The 17,223-nt window shown below is 41.1% G+C and overlaps 1 protein-coding gene across 1 annotated transcript in view; it reads left to right on the top strand.

The window, feature by feature from the left end:
* Nucleotides 1-17,223, top strand: part of GRIN3B (glutamate ionotropic receptor NMDA type subunit 3B) — a 76,066-nt gene that overhangs the window by 38,142 nt on the left and 20,701 nt on the right. The window contains exon 7 of the mRNA XM_072111385.1: nucleotides 3,287-3,451. Coding sequence (XP_071967486.1) covers nucleotides 3,287-3,451 — 165 coding nt within the window. The remainder of the gene's footprint in view (nucleotides 1-3,286; nucleotides 3,452-17,223) is intronic.

Here is a 17,223-nt window from a genome sequence, read left to right on the forward strand (position 1 = left end):
ATTCATCTAAAAAATGCAGATGTTTGCCAGCGCGTGAGCATGATATAATAAACTACAATTTCATTCCAGTACTAAGCCGGTGTACAAGCACCATATGTCACTCAACACTTCAATGTCTCTCTTTTTTTTAACAACTTGGCTCTTGTTCATTTTTGTGTTTCCATTTTTTTCTCCCCACCTTCAAAGAACAATTAATTCTTATTCAATGTACAGAGCTGTGTGTGCGCTTATTTTCTGTGTAACCAGTTGTAAATTCCAGTGATTGTAAAAAAAAACATGTTTGCGCTACATCCTTATGTATTTTACTTTTCGGTCCATTTGGCACCTCCACTTTATTCCTTGGAACGATCATGGGGATACCAAAGTTATACAGGTTTTAATATGATTTATATTGGTTTAATAGATTTAAAAAAATTAAAACCTTTACTATAAAAATTACTTTTTCTTACTACAGCATACAGATATGTGTATGTTCTCATTTTTTGCAGTATGCGATAACATTTTAATTGCTACTTTTTTGGGGACTGTACAACCTTTTGATAACTTTTTATTAGATTTTTTATGAGTTGTGAAACAGTGAAAAAGTGGCAATTTAGATATTTGGGTGCTATTTTCCATTACGGGATTAAACACCGGGAATAACAAATTTTATTTTTTGATAGTTTGGGCATTGGCCATTTTGGGATGCAGTGATTCCGAACATGTTTTTTTATAATTTTTATATCAGTTCTAGGGAAAGGGGGGGTGATTTGAACTTTTGTTTTTTTTATTTGCTAGTGATCTTTATGCATTTGCCTCCGTCTGTCATAGTAAACAAGGTAATCGGGGGGGGGGGCGGCGATCCAATATGGTGACATCCATGCCAGAGACATTTACATGTTTAACACCCGCAATCGGTGCCAGCACCTGCTTCCAAGGTGCGCTGTACTATTATGGCACATGTCGGTAAGGGGTAAAATATAAAATATTAACGAGGAACATGATGTGTAAATCTACAGTTTTAAATCTTTCCGAACAACACAACTATGTTCCAAAATACTTTTCCTTACTAAAAGACGATGATCCACATGATCACACAGACCAGTTCGATGTTAGTAATTTTTTTATTCACATTTTTAAGCCAAACAATTTTACATTTTAAACTCAAGTATTGTTCTTATGTCACTGATGACTCATTATTGTCTCAAACTTGACACTGTTTAAAGAAAAAGCGATTGTACAGTTGTATTTATCACACACTTTACCATGCCTGAGATAAATATAGCGCAAAAAATAAAATAAAGGCTAATTAAATAAAACTCCCCTCCAATTAACTAAACAGACATGCTTAGTTCTGTTCAGCAATTTCTGTCTGCGCATAGAGTATGTCTGCTTGACCAAACTTGCTTGTGGGAAATAGGCTTTAGGCCCCTTCCACACTAGCGTTGCATTTCACGTCAGGGTGCAATGCGTGAAAAACTGACGTTTTTGGCTGCGTTTTTGTTTCATTTTACCTTGGAGTCATTAGCGTTTTTGCGTTTTTCACGCACGACCAAAATAGTATGTGAAGAACAATATATATGTGCAATGTGTTCTTTACACACATATATATATATTGTTCTTCACATGCTATTTTGTTCGCACTGTTCCGCGCGTATCTCCCGACAAGTAAGCAGATGTGCCAAACATCTGTAATCTATTCTTCACCGTGTTCTTCATTGTATTTTTCACTTAAATGATCCTGTGTTCACTTTGTTCACTGTTTTTATTCTATTCTTCACTGTTCTTCACTGTGTTTTTTTAATTAAATGCTCGATCTCGAGCAGGGGAATTATTCATGTCACCTAGCAACCCATCCATTTAAAACGCATTGCACTCGCATTGCACTTGCAATGCTTGCGAGTGCAATGCATTTTTGATGCGTCTCCTTAGACTTGAATGGGGCGGGAAGAACCCGCGTGAAACGCAAAAGTAGAGCATGCTGCGATTTTGACGCGCGTCAAAACAAACGCAAGCACACGCGTGAAAAACAACACAAATGAGGAAAGGCCCATTGGAAACAATGGGACAGAGTGCAATGCAAGTTCTACGCGTCAAAAGCACGCGCAGAACTCGCGCGTGAAAAATGCTAGTGTGGAAGGGGCGTTAGTCTTATACTTTACCCCCTAACCACATGTAGAGAGTCCTGGAGGTTCTAACTATACAGCATTCATGAATGATGGATCTGGCAACACCCCTTCACTTCAAGGATTCCAAGGCAGGGTTTGCATTTATAGGTCATATGACTTCGAGTTATGCCAGAAAACAGAGTCTAATACCTTTATAATTCAATTTGTGGTACAATAGTAGTTCAAATAGTTTTCCACAGTCTTTGCAACTTTCTGAGTAAAGGTCATGGCAAGGGAATTTTGTGCGTGTGACTACAGTTTGTGACTAGGCATGTACAAGATTAGAGAAAATCACTCTAATTTGATACATTTTTATAGTTGCTTTTATTCTCATAACAATCCACTTCAATTCATATGACATTTCGAGCAGATATGGATTAAAGAGAAGCGGGTGTAGATAATTGAGTAGAAAGCAGTATTCGCTACTTCTGAGCCAGACTTACAGGCAGCAGCAATGTGGTGTGTATCTACCTTGTCATACATTAGATGCAATGTCCCAGACTTATCACTAGGGAGGCAAACTGCATGTATTGTGCAACACCCTGAATGCACCAAGAGCAATTTAACTGAGTGTTCTAGTTTTTTTCTGATGCATTCAGTTTAAAAGGCTTGCTCCACAATTATGTTGGCAATTAAACGTGGCAACTGGGGTGAATCCGCACCAGAATGCTCCTTTAGGCGCAGCCGTGCACAATACTGGCTGAGGCGCTACATAAATACATGTGCCAGCAGTTTGCACATGTATTTATGTGCATGAAACCCCAGAATACTAGCGCAGGAGGCTTAATAAATGTGGGCCATTCTCTGGCAGCATAGGGTATAGCTACACTATCTTGATAAATCACTCCCAATGTCTACAATGGGCAGTTATTAAGAAAAAAACTTATGTTATAAATGTGTAGCTTGTATTGTTATAATGTTTTTTTTTTCCTACAGACTCTCCAACTCCCAATGTCTACAATGGGCAGTTATTAAGAAAAAAACTTATGTTATAAATGTGTAGCTTGTATTGTTATAATGTTTTTTTTTTCCTACAGACTCTCCAACTCCCAATGTCTACAATGGGCAGTTATTAAGAAAAAAACTTATGTTATAAATGTGTAGCTTGTATTGTTATAATGTTTTTTTTTTTCCTACAGACTCTCCAGATGGGAATTTACCATTTTTCAGGATTATTTGTCCTCCTCTGTATTGGCTTTTGTGGATCACTTCTCACATCACTAGGAGAAAGGATAGTATACTACTTGATTTTGCCTCGCATGAGAAAAAGGCGCAGGTTCAAATACTGGCTTCACACAAGTCAGGTGAGCATATCACAGTGTTTCAAGTTTTGAAATAAAATCAAATGCTTGATATAAAGTTACACCAAATTCCCTTCCCTATCCGTGTAACAGTAGTGATGCATCCAAAAGTAGATTACTATTTTTTGTGGCTATACAATGACTGTGATACATGCAGTTGTTTCATATATGTGTTGCAGACGCTGGCACTTGTCCTTAGTCATGGTTAAAGACTGAGTTATTTATTATGTATGGCTTTTCACCTGTTCATTAGTTTTGATGTTGCTCACTTCTGTTCTTAGGTTACATTCACACGAACATATGGGGGACATATACGGCATATATACGTCCCCCATACACGGCAAAGGGCGCATGGCACCCTACGGGAGCAGTACGTTAGTGTGAAAGCAGCCTAAGTGTGAGGGACTGGGGTTTGAGAGCTCATTTTCTTTTCATCTGCCTTTGCTCACACACTAATATTTGGCTTGCTTCCCTCTGTTAAGCATGCAGGTTTTCTTACCAGCCCAGGAGTTCTATTTTTAGGGACAGTTTATCAGGGCTGCCTGCATTTTCAGCCCTCCATATTGTAGATGTGGAGTTGTTTCTTCTATAGGGGTTAAGAGGGGTTTTGTTTGTTGAGAAATGTTTTGTGGAGTGCTTTAGTCCACCTTATTTGTCTTATTCTTGCTGAATCTATTATTTACATGCTATGGGAATTGTTGCTTGCAATAACCTCTTTGTGGCTGCATGAGCTGATAGATTCTTTACTTTTACATTATGGCGATGAATGTCGATGAATGTCCTAATGTGGAATGTGAGGGGGGTTTGGGATCCAATAAAAAGATGAGATGTTATATACCATTAAATTGTATTTCCTGATCATTTGTTGTCTCTAGGAGTCTTAAAAATGTAAGCCTTCTGTGGGCTGGTCTCTGCTTCCTTTCTACGCATACCTCCTATTTCAGAGGGGTTAGCATCTTGATACACAGACAAATTCTGTTTGTCTATCCTAGAGTGACTGTGGACAAGGACTGGCGCTATATATGTATCTTTGGGGGAATGTATCTTAAGATTTGCAAAAGGTGCTCTCTTTTGTAAATGAAACACTAGCCGCTCCTATATTAATGCTGAGGGATTTTAATAATGTGCTCAATTAGTCCCCAGGTAGATTTCATTCCTCTAGTCTTACCCTCCACACGTAATTTGGAAAAATAGTTTCTGACTTTGTGATTTATAGAGTGTACAACATTCCTCTAAGAAACAGTACTTTTCTTATTCTAGTGCTCAGAGCACTTTTTGTGGTTTTATTGTATACTCTATTAGGTGACAATTCACGCCAGAAATTTTATAGATACATATTTAATAAAAGTCAAGTTTTATTTTATGCCCTCAACTTCTTCCCATCTTTCCCTACTCCTTCCCAGTTTTCATATGTTACCATATGTGGTGCACCCCGAGGGTGTCTTTTAGGGAGGCATTAGCAGTGATTTTATATCATTATTCTAGTTCCCGCAGGTCTCTGTCTCGGATGGATTTGTCCCTAGCAAATGAAGCCATGTTTCTTTTAGTGTGTGAGATTACTTATCTGTCTTTCAGATCATTTTCCTCTATTATTGCAGACATTATAGATGCCTTTTAAGGGCCTTAGAACTTGGTGGTTCAATCCTTTTTGGCTACCTAACTTGATGGCAAACTGGCTGAGTACTAGATCGGAGTACTGAGTAATAGACCTCTAGCAATATGGGATAGTGGCAAAGCCTTCTTCAGGGTATTACTTTTCTGTGAGGTAACTGGCATGAAGAAAAAGTCTAGGGTATTTCAGGATATTTTATGCAGAGATATGGAGGGGGCAAAAATAAACTATATTGTAGATCCCTCAGATGTCTATGAGTAGGGTGAGTGAGAAGAGGAGTGATACCCAACACCAATTCTCTGAGCACTTACTAAGTATGGCCGATAGAAGATATTTTAGCGACCCACCCAAACACTGCTTGATTCTTACTGGAGGGCCTCCCACACCTGGTTTTTGAGTTTGAAACTACTTTAAATACTATGTACCCTAATAAGGCTCCTGGTACAGATGGCCTACTGGTAGAGGTGTAAAAGATCTTTTGGGAGACCCTCCTCCCACATCTTATAGAGGCATACAACAACTCCTACCGCTCTATATCTCTTCTGTCAGCTAATGTTAAGCTACTGGCTAAGTTACTTGTAGGTCAAGGTATACCACACACTATTTTGCTTTATTTAGATTCACATTCAAACAGGGGTGTAACTAGGAGATGCATGGCCCCTTAGCAGGCTTAAAAATATACATATATTAATATATATACATTTATATACATATCTATACATATATACATACAGTTCTTCACTCATACACACACATTTATACACTTACACACATACGCACACATATAGAGCATATACACATGCAGTGCCATATACAGACGTACAGTATATATATATATATACGCACACAGCATATACACATCACAGGTACAAACATATACAGAATATATATATATATATATATACAACATTAAATACATATTATGCTGTACATAAAACCCCCACCTTTAGTTAGAGCTGATAGAAATGAAGAAATACAAAGACTTGGCTTAAACAAATCTAATAATATTGTCTAAATTTTTTAATGTGGCTTGCTCATTTCCTTCAGATTAGACATGCTATTAATGTTTAGGGTTAATCTAAGCCTATATAAGTGGGAATCAGATATAGGGGCCATCTCCGATACAGTGTGCAGTTTGTAATAAAATCCACACCAAAGGTCTCAGTCAGTGAAACACATTGGGGCACATTTACTAAGGGTCCGCATGGCGCATTTTCGTTGGGTTTCCCGACTATTTCTGATTTGCGCGCCATTTAAGTGGGTTTTTTGGCGCACACGATCGGATTTTGGCGCAATTGCGGCGACTTGCAAGCAACACAAGTCAGGGGGCGTGGCCGACAGACAACCCGATTGATTCGGACTAAGCGCAGGATTTACAATTCAAATTGTGTCGTAAGCCATGCACCGGGAAGAAGAAGGTGAACTCCGGCGGACCTCAACAGGGAACCGACAGATGCAGGAAAATGGACGCATGATCTTCAAGAATCGCGCCGGACTTCATCCTTGCCAGAGAACACACCTGGGAGATCGCGAAAGGACCAGGTAAGTAAATCTGCCCCAATGGCCCACATTTATCAAACCTCATGCAGTCTGTACTATGTGCAGTTTTCCAGTAGAGTGTGCAGTGTTCTCCAGATTCATCAAAAACTGGCACATGGTCGTCATTAATCTGATGCACCGGCACTGCTGGGAAATGTGGACCTTTTTTTGGTGCACTTTGTTCATGCTGCAGAATTGTGGCACATACAGAATGGTAGAACATGTCAGTAATAAATGTGTCGCAAATTTCAACTAAGCACTAACACTCCCCTGTACAGGCGCATCACAAAACTGGCACACATACTTTAAAAATACATGTGCAAGAAGTTTGCACGTTCTTTTCAGAAAACTGGTCAAATGTTTTAATAAATGTGGCCCATTGAATTTGACTTTTGCACTAGCCAATGGGAAATGGGGAGGGAAGGGGTAGGGAGGGTTGTGGGGCTGGACTTAATTTGACAGTCAGAGATGAAACTGGCAAGCTGAGAGATCTGTTGTATGCACCTGTAAAATGACATATATGCATAATTAGCATACGACTGACACAAGTACTTGTCTGGAAAACTTGTCTCATGGATTTTGAAGATACTTAAAATTTAAAAAGGGTAGTAAGCACAATGAATGATATAAATAGGAAATCTATATACATACCTACTCTATACACTAAAGGAGCACCCCAGCCCATCCATGTATCAGCAATTACATGGATGTCCATTCCCCTGTAGAAACTGTATGCCTCTGGCTCCTAGGAACACCAGTAGCTTTTATTACAAGTGTTTTGAGATGCTTTTCCAGGACTGCACAGCGATTTTGGTCACCTCCACTGCCACGCGACCAAAGATTGACGTGTGACCCTTCAACCCCTTGAAATACAGTGAATGAATGTATTCATATTGCAATGCTCTAAAGGTTCAACTTTGCAACATTTAGGGACACATGATGCACCTTTTTTTGGCTTTTTCTTCTATTTTGAAGAAAATTTGCAAACTCACTAAAGACCTAAACACGGAAGTAATAAAAAGCCACATCTGACCAGAAAAAAAACAGCAGCGCAAAGCCAAAACTAAGATACATTTGCCCAATGGCGTAACTACAGCTGCTATGGGACCCGGGTGAAGTAATGGATGGCAAAGTATAATTTTTTTTTTTTAACTGTTTATTAAAAAAATTACAAGCACACCACACAAAATGAACAATGCAATGTACAGAATCCAACATACAACAGTGAAAACATGTGTGAATTAAAATGTGTACAAAAAAAAAAAATGTAACAAACAAGTTTAGACTGGTTTCCTGACATGACCTTATCCTGCAGACACTAAATTAGAACCTGGGGTAATGTGTACTGGGACCCTCACACCCAGCAGAGGTGTACAATTACATCGATTGGAAGGGGGAATCTCAGAGAATGGGGCAAATTTACTTACCTGGTCCCGTCGCGATCCCCGATTCGGACGGTCCGACGAAGATGAAGTCTGGCACGCTTCCCTGCCGAGGTCTGCGGGAGTTCACCTTCTTCTTCCCGGTGCTTGCGACACAAATCAAAATGTTAAATCCCCTGGGTAGTCCGAATCCGTCGGGTTGTCCGACGGCCTGCCCCCAGATTTGTGTCACATGCAAGCCGATGCCGATGTGCCAAAACACCAAAACTCCTGTTAAATGCGGCGCTAAAAATGCGCCGTACAGACCCTTAGTAAATGAGCCCCATTATGTCTAAGGCATAAAGTGTCTAAGTGTTTAAGGCTAGAAAGTGCGTCTCGGGGAGTAATTGATACGGTTAGAGTCGCACCATGTTCCTCATATATGAGTTGATCCTGTGCTTGAAAATTCGAGACTCATAGGTGAGCATCTCATTGATGTAAGATTTCCACATCCTCAGTGTGGGTGTGTTGGGATCGTACCATCTCAGAGCAATACATTGCCTGACCATGAAAAGGGATTCTTGTAGAAAGATTCTATGATAGTGTGACCAGGTCTCTTCTGACAATAATCCAAGCAGGCATATTTAGGGGCTACAACACACTCTCAAGGAGAGTAAATCAGAAAGGAAGACAGTTACCTGTTTGCAATGGGGGATACACCAGGTACATGTGCCAGAAATCGGCTTCCAGGGAGCCACATAATGGACAGGCAGTGTTAGATGCACGTCCCATTCTGTATAAACGTATTGGAGTGAGGTATGCCTGGTGTACTATGTACACAGTTGTGTCATTCTATTGTCCAGCAAAGTATAATTTATTAACTTAACTAGCAGGAGGCCAGAACACTGATTTAAGGAGCGCCCCTTGGGCCCAGAACGGACAGCTGAATTATAATTTGTTAATAATGTGTGTATATGTTGTATATCTTTGTGTATATACAGGATGTGTGTATATATGCTGTCTATCTGTGTGTATGTTGTATATACTGGATGTGTGTGTATGCTGTATATACTGGATGCGTGTGTATATTAAATATATATGTGTGTATATATATACTGTATATCTGTTGTAAATTATATGTGTATATACTGCATATATTTACGTGTGTATGAATGAGTAGACACGTGTACGAGTGTATAAATAATTGATATTGTGTAAATGTGTATGTATAAATATGCATGTATTTTTTAAGGAGAAGGGGGCCCAGCCTCTTCTAGTTACACCTCTGCAAAGTTGAATGGACTTAAACATCTCCTTTCGGATTCTTAATTTAAAATACAATGGGGCACATTTACTTACCCGATCCGGAGGAGATCCCAAAATCTCCCAAAAAAGGATTGTCCGACGACAATGCACTGTGCCGCAATTCAAGAAGATCGTGCGTCCGACTTGCTGAATGTGTCGCTTCCCCGCTCAGGTCCGCCAGAGTTCACCATTTTCCTCCCGGTGTATGTGAGTGCATGGCTTGCCACACAATTTTTAAGTTAAATCCCGCGCTTAGTCTGTCTCCGTCAGATTGTCCGATGGCCCCCGATTTGTGTCGCATGAAAGCCAGTGCGATTGTGCCAGAATCCATTTGGGTGCAACAAGATAACCTTTTAAATGCAGCGAAATTGGAAATCGTTGGAATATCCGACATTTGTGCGGTCCCCGGTCCCTTAGTAAATGAGCCCCAATATGTTCACTATCTATACTCTACTTTTTGCTATTTTAAATCTAATGCTAAATTTGCCTATACTAACGTTAGTTTCTTATTGAACAGTCTTCAAGACCAGTATTTAGCGTTTCACACAGCTTAATCGCTGAAAAGCTTTTCCAGTAAAATTTTATGACTGCCGTAATTTCTTGTTACTTACATCTTTAACGCAGTAACACACAACTGCAAATAATTTACTTTTAATCACACAGTGCCATCTTCCTGCAGAAAAAGGTTACAGACTCAGGATGATATATAAAATAACAAAGCTAAATAGCAAAATAAAGGGAACTAAAAAAGTTTGGATGTTTTTTTCTTCTTTATAAAAAAATTTAAGAAAAAACAAAAGAGATCACTAACAATAGGGGTGTCTGTGCACAAGAAATAGATGCCGCAGACACAATTGGCCACATGATAATTGACTAACATAATTTCAGTGATTGCTCCATTAACACAGGTGTGGGTGTTGATGAGGACAGGGCTGGAGATCGATCTGTCATGATTAAGTAAGAATCACACCACTGGACACTTTAAAAGGAGGCTGTTGCTTGGCATCATTGTTTCTCTTCTGTTAAACATGGTTATCTCTAAAGAAACACGTGCAGTCATCATTGCACTTCACAAAAGTGGCCTAACAGGTAAGAGTATCGCAGCTACAAAGATTGCCCCTCAGTCAACAATCTATCGCATCATCAAGGAATTCAAGGAGAAAGGTTCCTTTGTTGCCAAAAAGGCCCCAGGGCGCCCAAGAAGGACCAGCATGCGCTAGGACCATCTCTTAAAAGTGTTTCAGCTTCGGGATCGGGCTGCAAGTGGTGCAGAGATTGCTCAGGAATGGCAACAGGCAGGTGTGAGTGCATCTGCACGCACTGTGAGGCGGAGACTCTTGGAGCAAGGCCTGGTGTCAAGGAGGGCAGCAAAGAAGTCACTTCTCTCCAGAAAAAACATCAGGGAAAGACTGATATTCTGAAAAAGGTACAGGGAGTGAACTGCTGAGGCCTGGGTAAAGTCATTTTCTCTGATGAATCTGGAAAACAGCTTGTTCGGGGAAGACAAGGTGAGCAATACCACCAGCCTTGTCTCATGCCAACTGTAAAGCATCCTGCAACCATTCATGTGTGGGGTAGCTTCTCAGCCAAGGGAATCGGCTCTCTCACAGTCTTGCCTAAAAACACATCCATGAATAAAGAATGGTACCAGAATGTCCTCCAAGAGCAATACTCCCAACCGTCCAAGAGCAGTTTGGTGATCAACAATGCCTTTTCCAGCATGATGGAGCACCTTGCCATAAAGCAAAGGTGATAACTAAATGGCTCAGGGAACAAAATATAGAGATTTTGGGTCCATGGCCTGGAAACTCCCCAGATCTTAATCCCACTGAGAACTTATGGTCAATCATCAAGAGACGGGTGGAAACAGAAATAAACAAATTGTGACAAAATGCAAGCATTGATTGTGCAAGAATGGACTGCTATCAGCCAGGATTTGGTCGAGAAGTTGATTGGGAGCATACCAGGGAGAATTACAGAGGTCTTGAAGAAGAAGGGCCAACACTGCAAATATTGACTTGCTGCATTAACTCATTCTGTCAATAAAAGCTTTTGTTACTCATAATATGATTGTACTTGTATTTCTGTATGTGATAAAAACATCGGACAAACACATATAAAAACAAGAGGGCAACAGATCATGTGAAAATATAATATTTGTGCCATTCTCAAAACTTGGCCATGACTGTATACTCACCTTAGTCTTCTCCCTGCGTGCATCACTATGACGTGTCGGGATCGCGGCCACATGACATCATAGTGTTGCACGCAGGCCGGAAATGGAGAAGATGGAGCCATGTAGAGAAGACGCCAACGGTAAGTATAGCAGGTTATTTTTCCAAGGGGCTTATGCGGACATGTCTGTAAAAGAAGGGGCCCTGCTGTGGGTATTTCATTTTTGGGGGGCTGTTTATGCATTTCATTAAGGCCCCTTTCATACTTGCATATTTCACAGGTGTGTTTTGTGCGTGCTTTTGATGCGCAGAACTTGCATTGCACTCTCACCCATTTTGATTAATGGGTTTTTTCAGACTTGCATTTTTCTCATTAACACACTCATGTTTTTTTTAACATCTGTTTAAATCTCGGCTTTTGGAAAACCGTAGCCAAGCGAAGTAATTGAGGAAGCGGAGCTGCAGTTGCATGTGATGCAATTCTTCAGCACCCTCCGTGAACCGCAAGTCTATCCAAGTGGCCAGGGTGATGAGACCACTCAGAGTAGCTGGCAGATCACGGGCAGCGAGTCTTTGACCTGGTCTTTGACCTGGGGAGACAGTCCTTTTTTGAAAGTTGGTGACAAGGCCGCATCGTTCTAGGAGAGCTCGGAAGCCAGGGTGCAGGATGTGACAGTTTATTCCCCACAGATGAGTCTCCTTTGCGCAGGTTCAGAAGCGTCTTTTCAGCTGAGAAATCTTGTGCGGGTTCCTCAAACACAGACCGGAATTCAGCCAGTAGCGCAGCATGGGTGGCCGTGACTGGATCGCCTCTGTCCCATAAAGAAGTAGCCCAGGCCAGGGCCTTTTTGGAGAGCAAACTGACAATAAATGCCACCTTGGAGTGTTCGGTGACCAACTGGGATGGCATAAATTCAATGTGCAGGGAGTACTGGGTAATAAAGCCAGTAACAAATTTGGGGTCGCCGTCATAATTGTCTGGAATAGAAATTCTGAGCCTTGGTTTTGCTCCCGGAGGAAATGCCGGAGAGACTGGAGAAGTCACAGGAGCCTGTTGCTCTGAGTCAAGCAGCTTTGAAGCGCAACTGCAACTTTGCCTAGAAGTTCTCCTGTCCGGCAGCAATCTGTTGAGACTGCCAGGCAACAACGCTGCGAAGATCAATCCGTTCTGGAGGTGACTCCTTGGTGGGGTCCATGGCCGGATCTTACTGTCAGGGTTCTGGGTCTGTGGACCCTCTGGACCACCGTGGGAGGCAGCCAAGGTAGTAATGCAGGACACAGTCCGAGCCTGGGAAAGACAAGCGGGAGAACAGCGCTGGAAGGAACACTGGATTTCATGGCAGGAACATGGGAGCAGGCAAACGGAACAGGAATGCAGGAACAGACTGGAACACAGGAGGGCTTTCACTTCACAGGAAATGGCTGAAGATCTGGCGGGAAATGATGGTAGCGGCCAGATTATATAGCAGAGCCGGAGTCGACCAGCGCCAATCACCAGGACACTGGCCCCTTAAATCCTGGAGAGGCGGCACGCGCTCCCTAGTGAGAGGTAAGTGCGGGCTTGGGGACGGGGCAGCGCCACACAGGAGGGCACGGGTGTGGCTGCGATCCGAGACAAGGAACACGGGGGCACCCGTGACAAGGAAACATCTGCTGTTGCCATTTCATTAAAGGTGGGCTCTGCAGAGGGACTTTAAAGGTAAATATAATGTCCGCTCACCAGGCTTGTTAGCATGTGGAGTATTTACCATGGTAAAGATCCTTCCTGGACCAAAGACAGGCAACACAGGAAAAGAAACATAGATAAAACAGTAAAGTTCAAGGAGGGTGTTCACACCAATTCGGAAAACCGCTGGCACTACCAGACTTGTGTTTAAATGAAAAATGATGGCAAAGGCACTATTGCATATCCCGAGTGCATATAAAGTTCACGGGTGGTGCTCAGCCGACTGCAGCATGCATATCAGTATAGTAAAAAAGACAAAAGTTGCGTCACTTTCTTCTTTATTTAGTAAGATTCATAGGACAGGGAAGTGTAGCAAGCCATAATTTTCAATGACGGACCGTTTGGTGTACTCCTGCAGTTCGTCTAGCCATATGAGGGTTGCCAACGAATGTGGATAATTAAATACTCACATGTTGACGTCACTCGTTGCCATGTGTCATGTGACGGGAGGTGTGTGCTGCATCACCTGACCTGATCAGCTGGGAGAGGAAAACAAACACATCCCCGGCCGATCAAGGCATGTGACATCACCGCTATTGCACAGGTAAGTGATAAAAATCTTATATAATGTCATAATTGTCATGTCTGCACCTGCTGTCTTCTCTATCCGTGCTGGTAGGATCAGGAGACACTGAGTTTTGGTCATCCGGCAGTCTCTTGCCTGTATCTTGACTACTCAATTTGGATTGTGATTTGGTTATTGTTGTTCCCCACTGTTGCCTACTCGGATTGTATACCTTGCCTTATTATGTTTATTTGTCTTGTTACGTGTTCACATCTTACCCGGGGAGGGAATGTCGCCCAGTAATTGGCCTCCATTTAGGGGGGACCCAATAAGTAGGTAGGGACAGATTGGGGGTCTCAGTGCCAGGGCTCATTGTCCTTGTTTGTGTCCTGCCTTTACAATAATAACATCAGATACTATTAAAAACAACTACAAAATTGCAATGTGACCCTGAGGTAAATGCAAAGTACCGTATATTCCAGCGTATAAGACGACTTTTGAAGACAGAAAATTCTTCTGTCTAGTCTGGGGTCGTCTTATACGGGCTGAGCCCTCTCCATAGCCGGTAAGTCTTTGCTGCATATTGCAGCAAAGGCTTACCGGTAACACCCGCGATCAGTGCTAGCACCGATCGTGGGTGTTTTTACAGTGATGGCTGCCGACACAGCTGCCGGCAGCCTCAAAAAGATAGCGGCGCATGGGCGCCGCCATCTTACCTGGGATCGCCGCTCCGCGTGACGTCATCGGGGGCGGCGATCTGTCTCCATGGTAGCCTCGGGTCTTCCGAAGACCCGAGCCTATTTCGTTTTAACCCATTCTTTACAATGTGCTGATAGCACATTGTAATGAATGAGGAGGAAAATCCCCATATACTGCCATACTGTAGTATGGCAGTATATGATAGGATCGATAAGACAGCCTAGGGTTAAAGTACCCTAGGGAGTCTGAAAAATAGTAAAAATAAAAATAAAAAAAAGTTAAAAAAACAAAATTATAATAAAAAAACCTAAAATTTCAAATCACCCCCCTTTCCCTAGAACTGACATAAATATAAATAAACAGTAAAAATCATAAACACATCAGGTATCGACGCGTCCGAAAATGCCCAATCTATCAAAATATGATAATGGTTTTTCAATGCGTTTAACTCCGTAACGGAAAATAGCGCCCAAAGTCGAAAATGGCACTTTTTTGCCATTTTGAAAAATATAAAAAAATCTATAAAAAGTGATCAAAAGGTCGTACCGTCCTAAAAATTATATCATTGAAAATATTATCAAATTTCGCAAAAAATTACACCACCCACAGCTCCGTACACCAAAGTATAAAAAAGTTATTAGCGCCAGAAGTTGGCAAAATCAAAAAAAGAATAAAGTAGACATGTCATTTGGGGCGTTCAGTGAAAGACGTAATATCCAAGCCCACAAGAAAATGGCGCAAATGCGTTTTTTCACCATTTTCATTGCATTTGGAATTTTTTTCCCGCTTCTGAATACATGGCATGGAATATTTAATAAAATAAAAATTTAAGTTACAGTATGGTAACATTTACAGTAAAATGGACGATGGTAATGTTGTTGTTGTATGCCTTATGTTTATGAGCGACAGTTTTCCTGCTATATACCTGCATGTCATAAGAATTTAAATTAAAAAAAGGACCATGTTAAATTCAAATCAGTTTTTTTTTTAATTTTTACCGGTGTTTTGTATGCGTTTGAAAAGGGGTTTGAAAAGGGGTAGTCTTATACGGCGAATATATCTTAAACTCTATATTTTAACAGGAAAGTATGGGGGGTCGTCTTATACACCAGGTCGTCTTATACGCCGGAACATACAGTAATTATTTTCTATATTACAAAACAAAACTTTCACTTGTTTGCATTAAAGGAAAACTGCCACATCGTTATCATTTAACCGTATGAGGCCTTTTGCTTCTGTTTTGAGGATCCTTCTCGCTTCACAACAAAGCAATTCTCTGTGCCTATCCCCTCCATTCGTGTTTACCATTACTCTTTCAATGCCTACAAAGGAGAGTGTTAGGAACACCTGCATGTACTGTACGCACGTGTTGTATCAGTCTTTGGGAACCTTTTCCTGAGGTAACGGAACGATGGTGTTCTCGAAATCTAATATATAGGGGGTCTAATTGTTTTGCCAATGTAGGACCGTCTACAAGGGCAAAAAAATCACATAGACAACGTAACCGGTTTTACAGCTGATAAACTGTTTCACTGTTGTGGTGATGCCCCCCATCTGGAAGGTTTTTGTTCTCAAATGAAATCTACAGAAATTACAATAGTGGCATGCAAAGTTGCCTTTTGGAATCTCACTGTCTAACCATGTAGTCTTAGTGTCACTAAATCTTCTTTTAACTAAGAGATTTCTCATGGTAGGGTTTCGTCCAAGGCCACTATTGGTCTATCTGCTGTGACCTTCTTTAGTTCGGGATCCTGTTCTAATGGCTTTATGGATTTTATTTTCATTTGGACCAAATCAAAGGTGAAAGTGAATCTATCTCTGTTATTTTTCTTATTACTGTTTCTGTGTAGTAATTGGTTTCTATCTAGCTGTGATGCTTTCTCAAATTCCTTTATGACAATGTCATCTGGGTACCCCCTAACCCTTAGCCTGTCCCTTAATTCTACTGCTTTTCTCTGAAAAGACTTGTCTGTATCATTTATGCATCTCAGATAGACAAATTGGCCGTATAGTACGGCCTTTTTCACATGATTGGGATGGACGCTATTATAGTGGAGTAACGCATTCATAGCTGTTGGTTTACAGAACCCACTTACTTGGATACGATCTTTGACGCCCAAAAATTCTAAATGCTTGTTCCCAAAATTACTCGTGAAGTGCATGTTCATTTTATTGCCCTCAAGAAATTTACCAAGTCACAAAATTCCTGTTCAGATCCAGACCAGGCCATGAACATATCATTGATGTACCTCAAATAAATATGTATATATTAAATAAATGGATTATCAGTATTGAGGATGAACCTACTTTCGAGTACTGCCAAAAATATATTAGCAAAGGTACATGCGACCGCTGTGCCCATGGCCGTGCGGATAACCTGATTAAACCATTGGTTATTGAACAAAAAGACATTATGGGTTAAGATGAACATTAGAGCTTCACGGACAAATTCAACCGGGGCCTCACTCTTGCCTGCTTTATATAGGACTAAGCATATAACTTCAACCCCTTCTTGACGTGGGATCCTCGTATAGAGGCTCTCTACGTCTATTGAAAGAAGTTTGAGGATCTTACGCCAGGGGAAACATTCAACTGCCCATAAAAATGAATTGGTATCCTTCAAGTACGACGGAATATCCATCAGAATGGGTTTCAATAACCAATCCAAAAATTTTGATAAAGAGCCGATCCCTGTGACTATAGGATGGCTGGGAGGTCAGCTCAGAGACTTATGAATCTTTGGGAGGAAGTACCAAGAAGGCTTCTCGTGAAACATGGGAAGGAGTTTTTCAGCTGTCTTTTCCAACAAAATCTTTTTTTCTACTGCACGTCTCGGAACTGTATGTAATAGGGA

The sequence above is a fragment of the Engystomops pustulosus genome, chromosome 1, assembly GCF_040894005.1.
Source record: "Engystomops pustulosus chromosome 1, aEngPut4.maternal, whole genome shotgun sequence".
NCBI classification, from domain to species: Eukaryota; Metazoa; Chordata; class Amphibia; order Anura; family Leptodactylidae; genus Engystomops; species Engystomops pustulosus.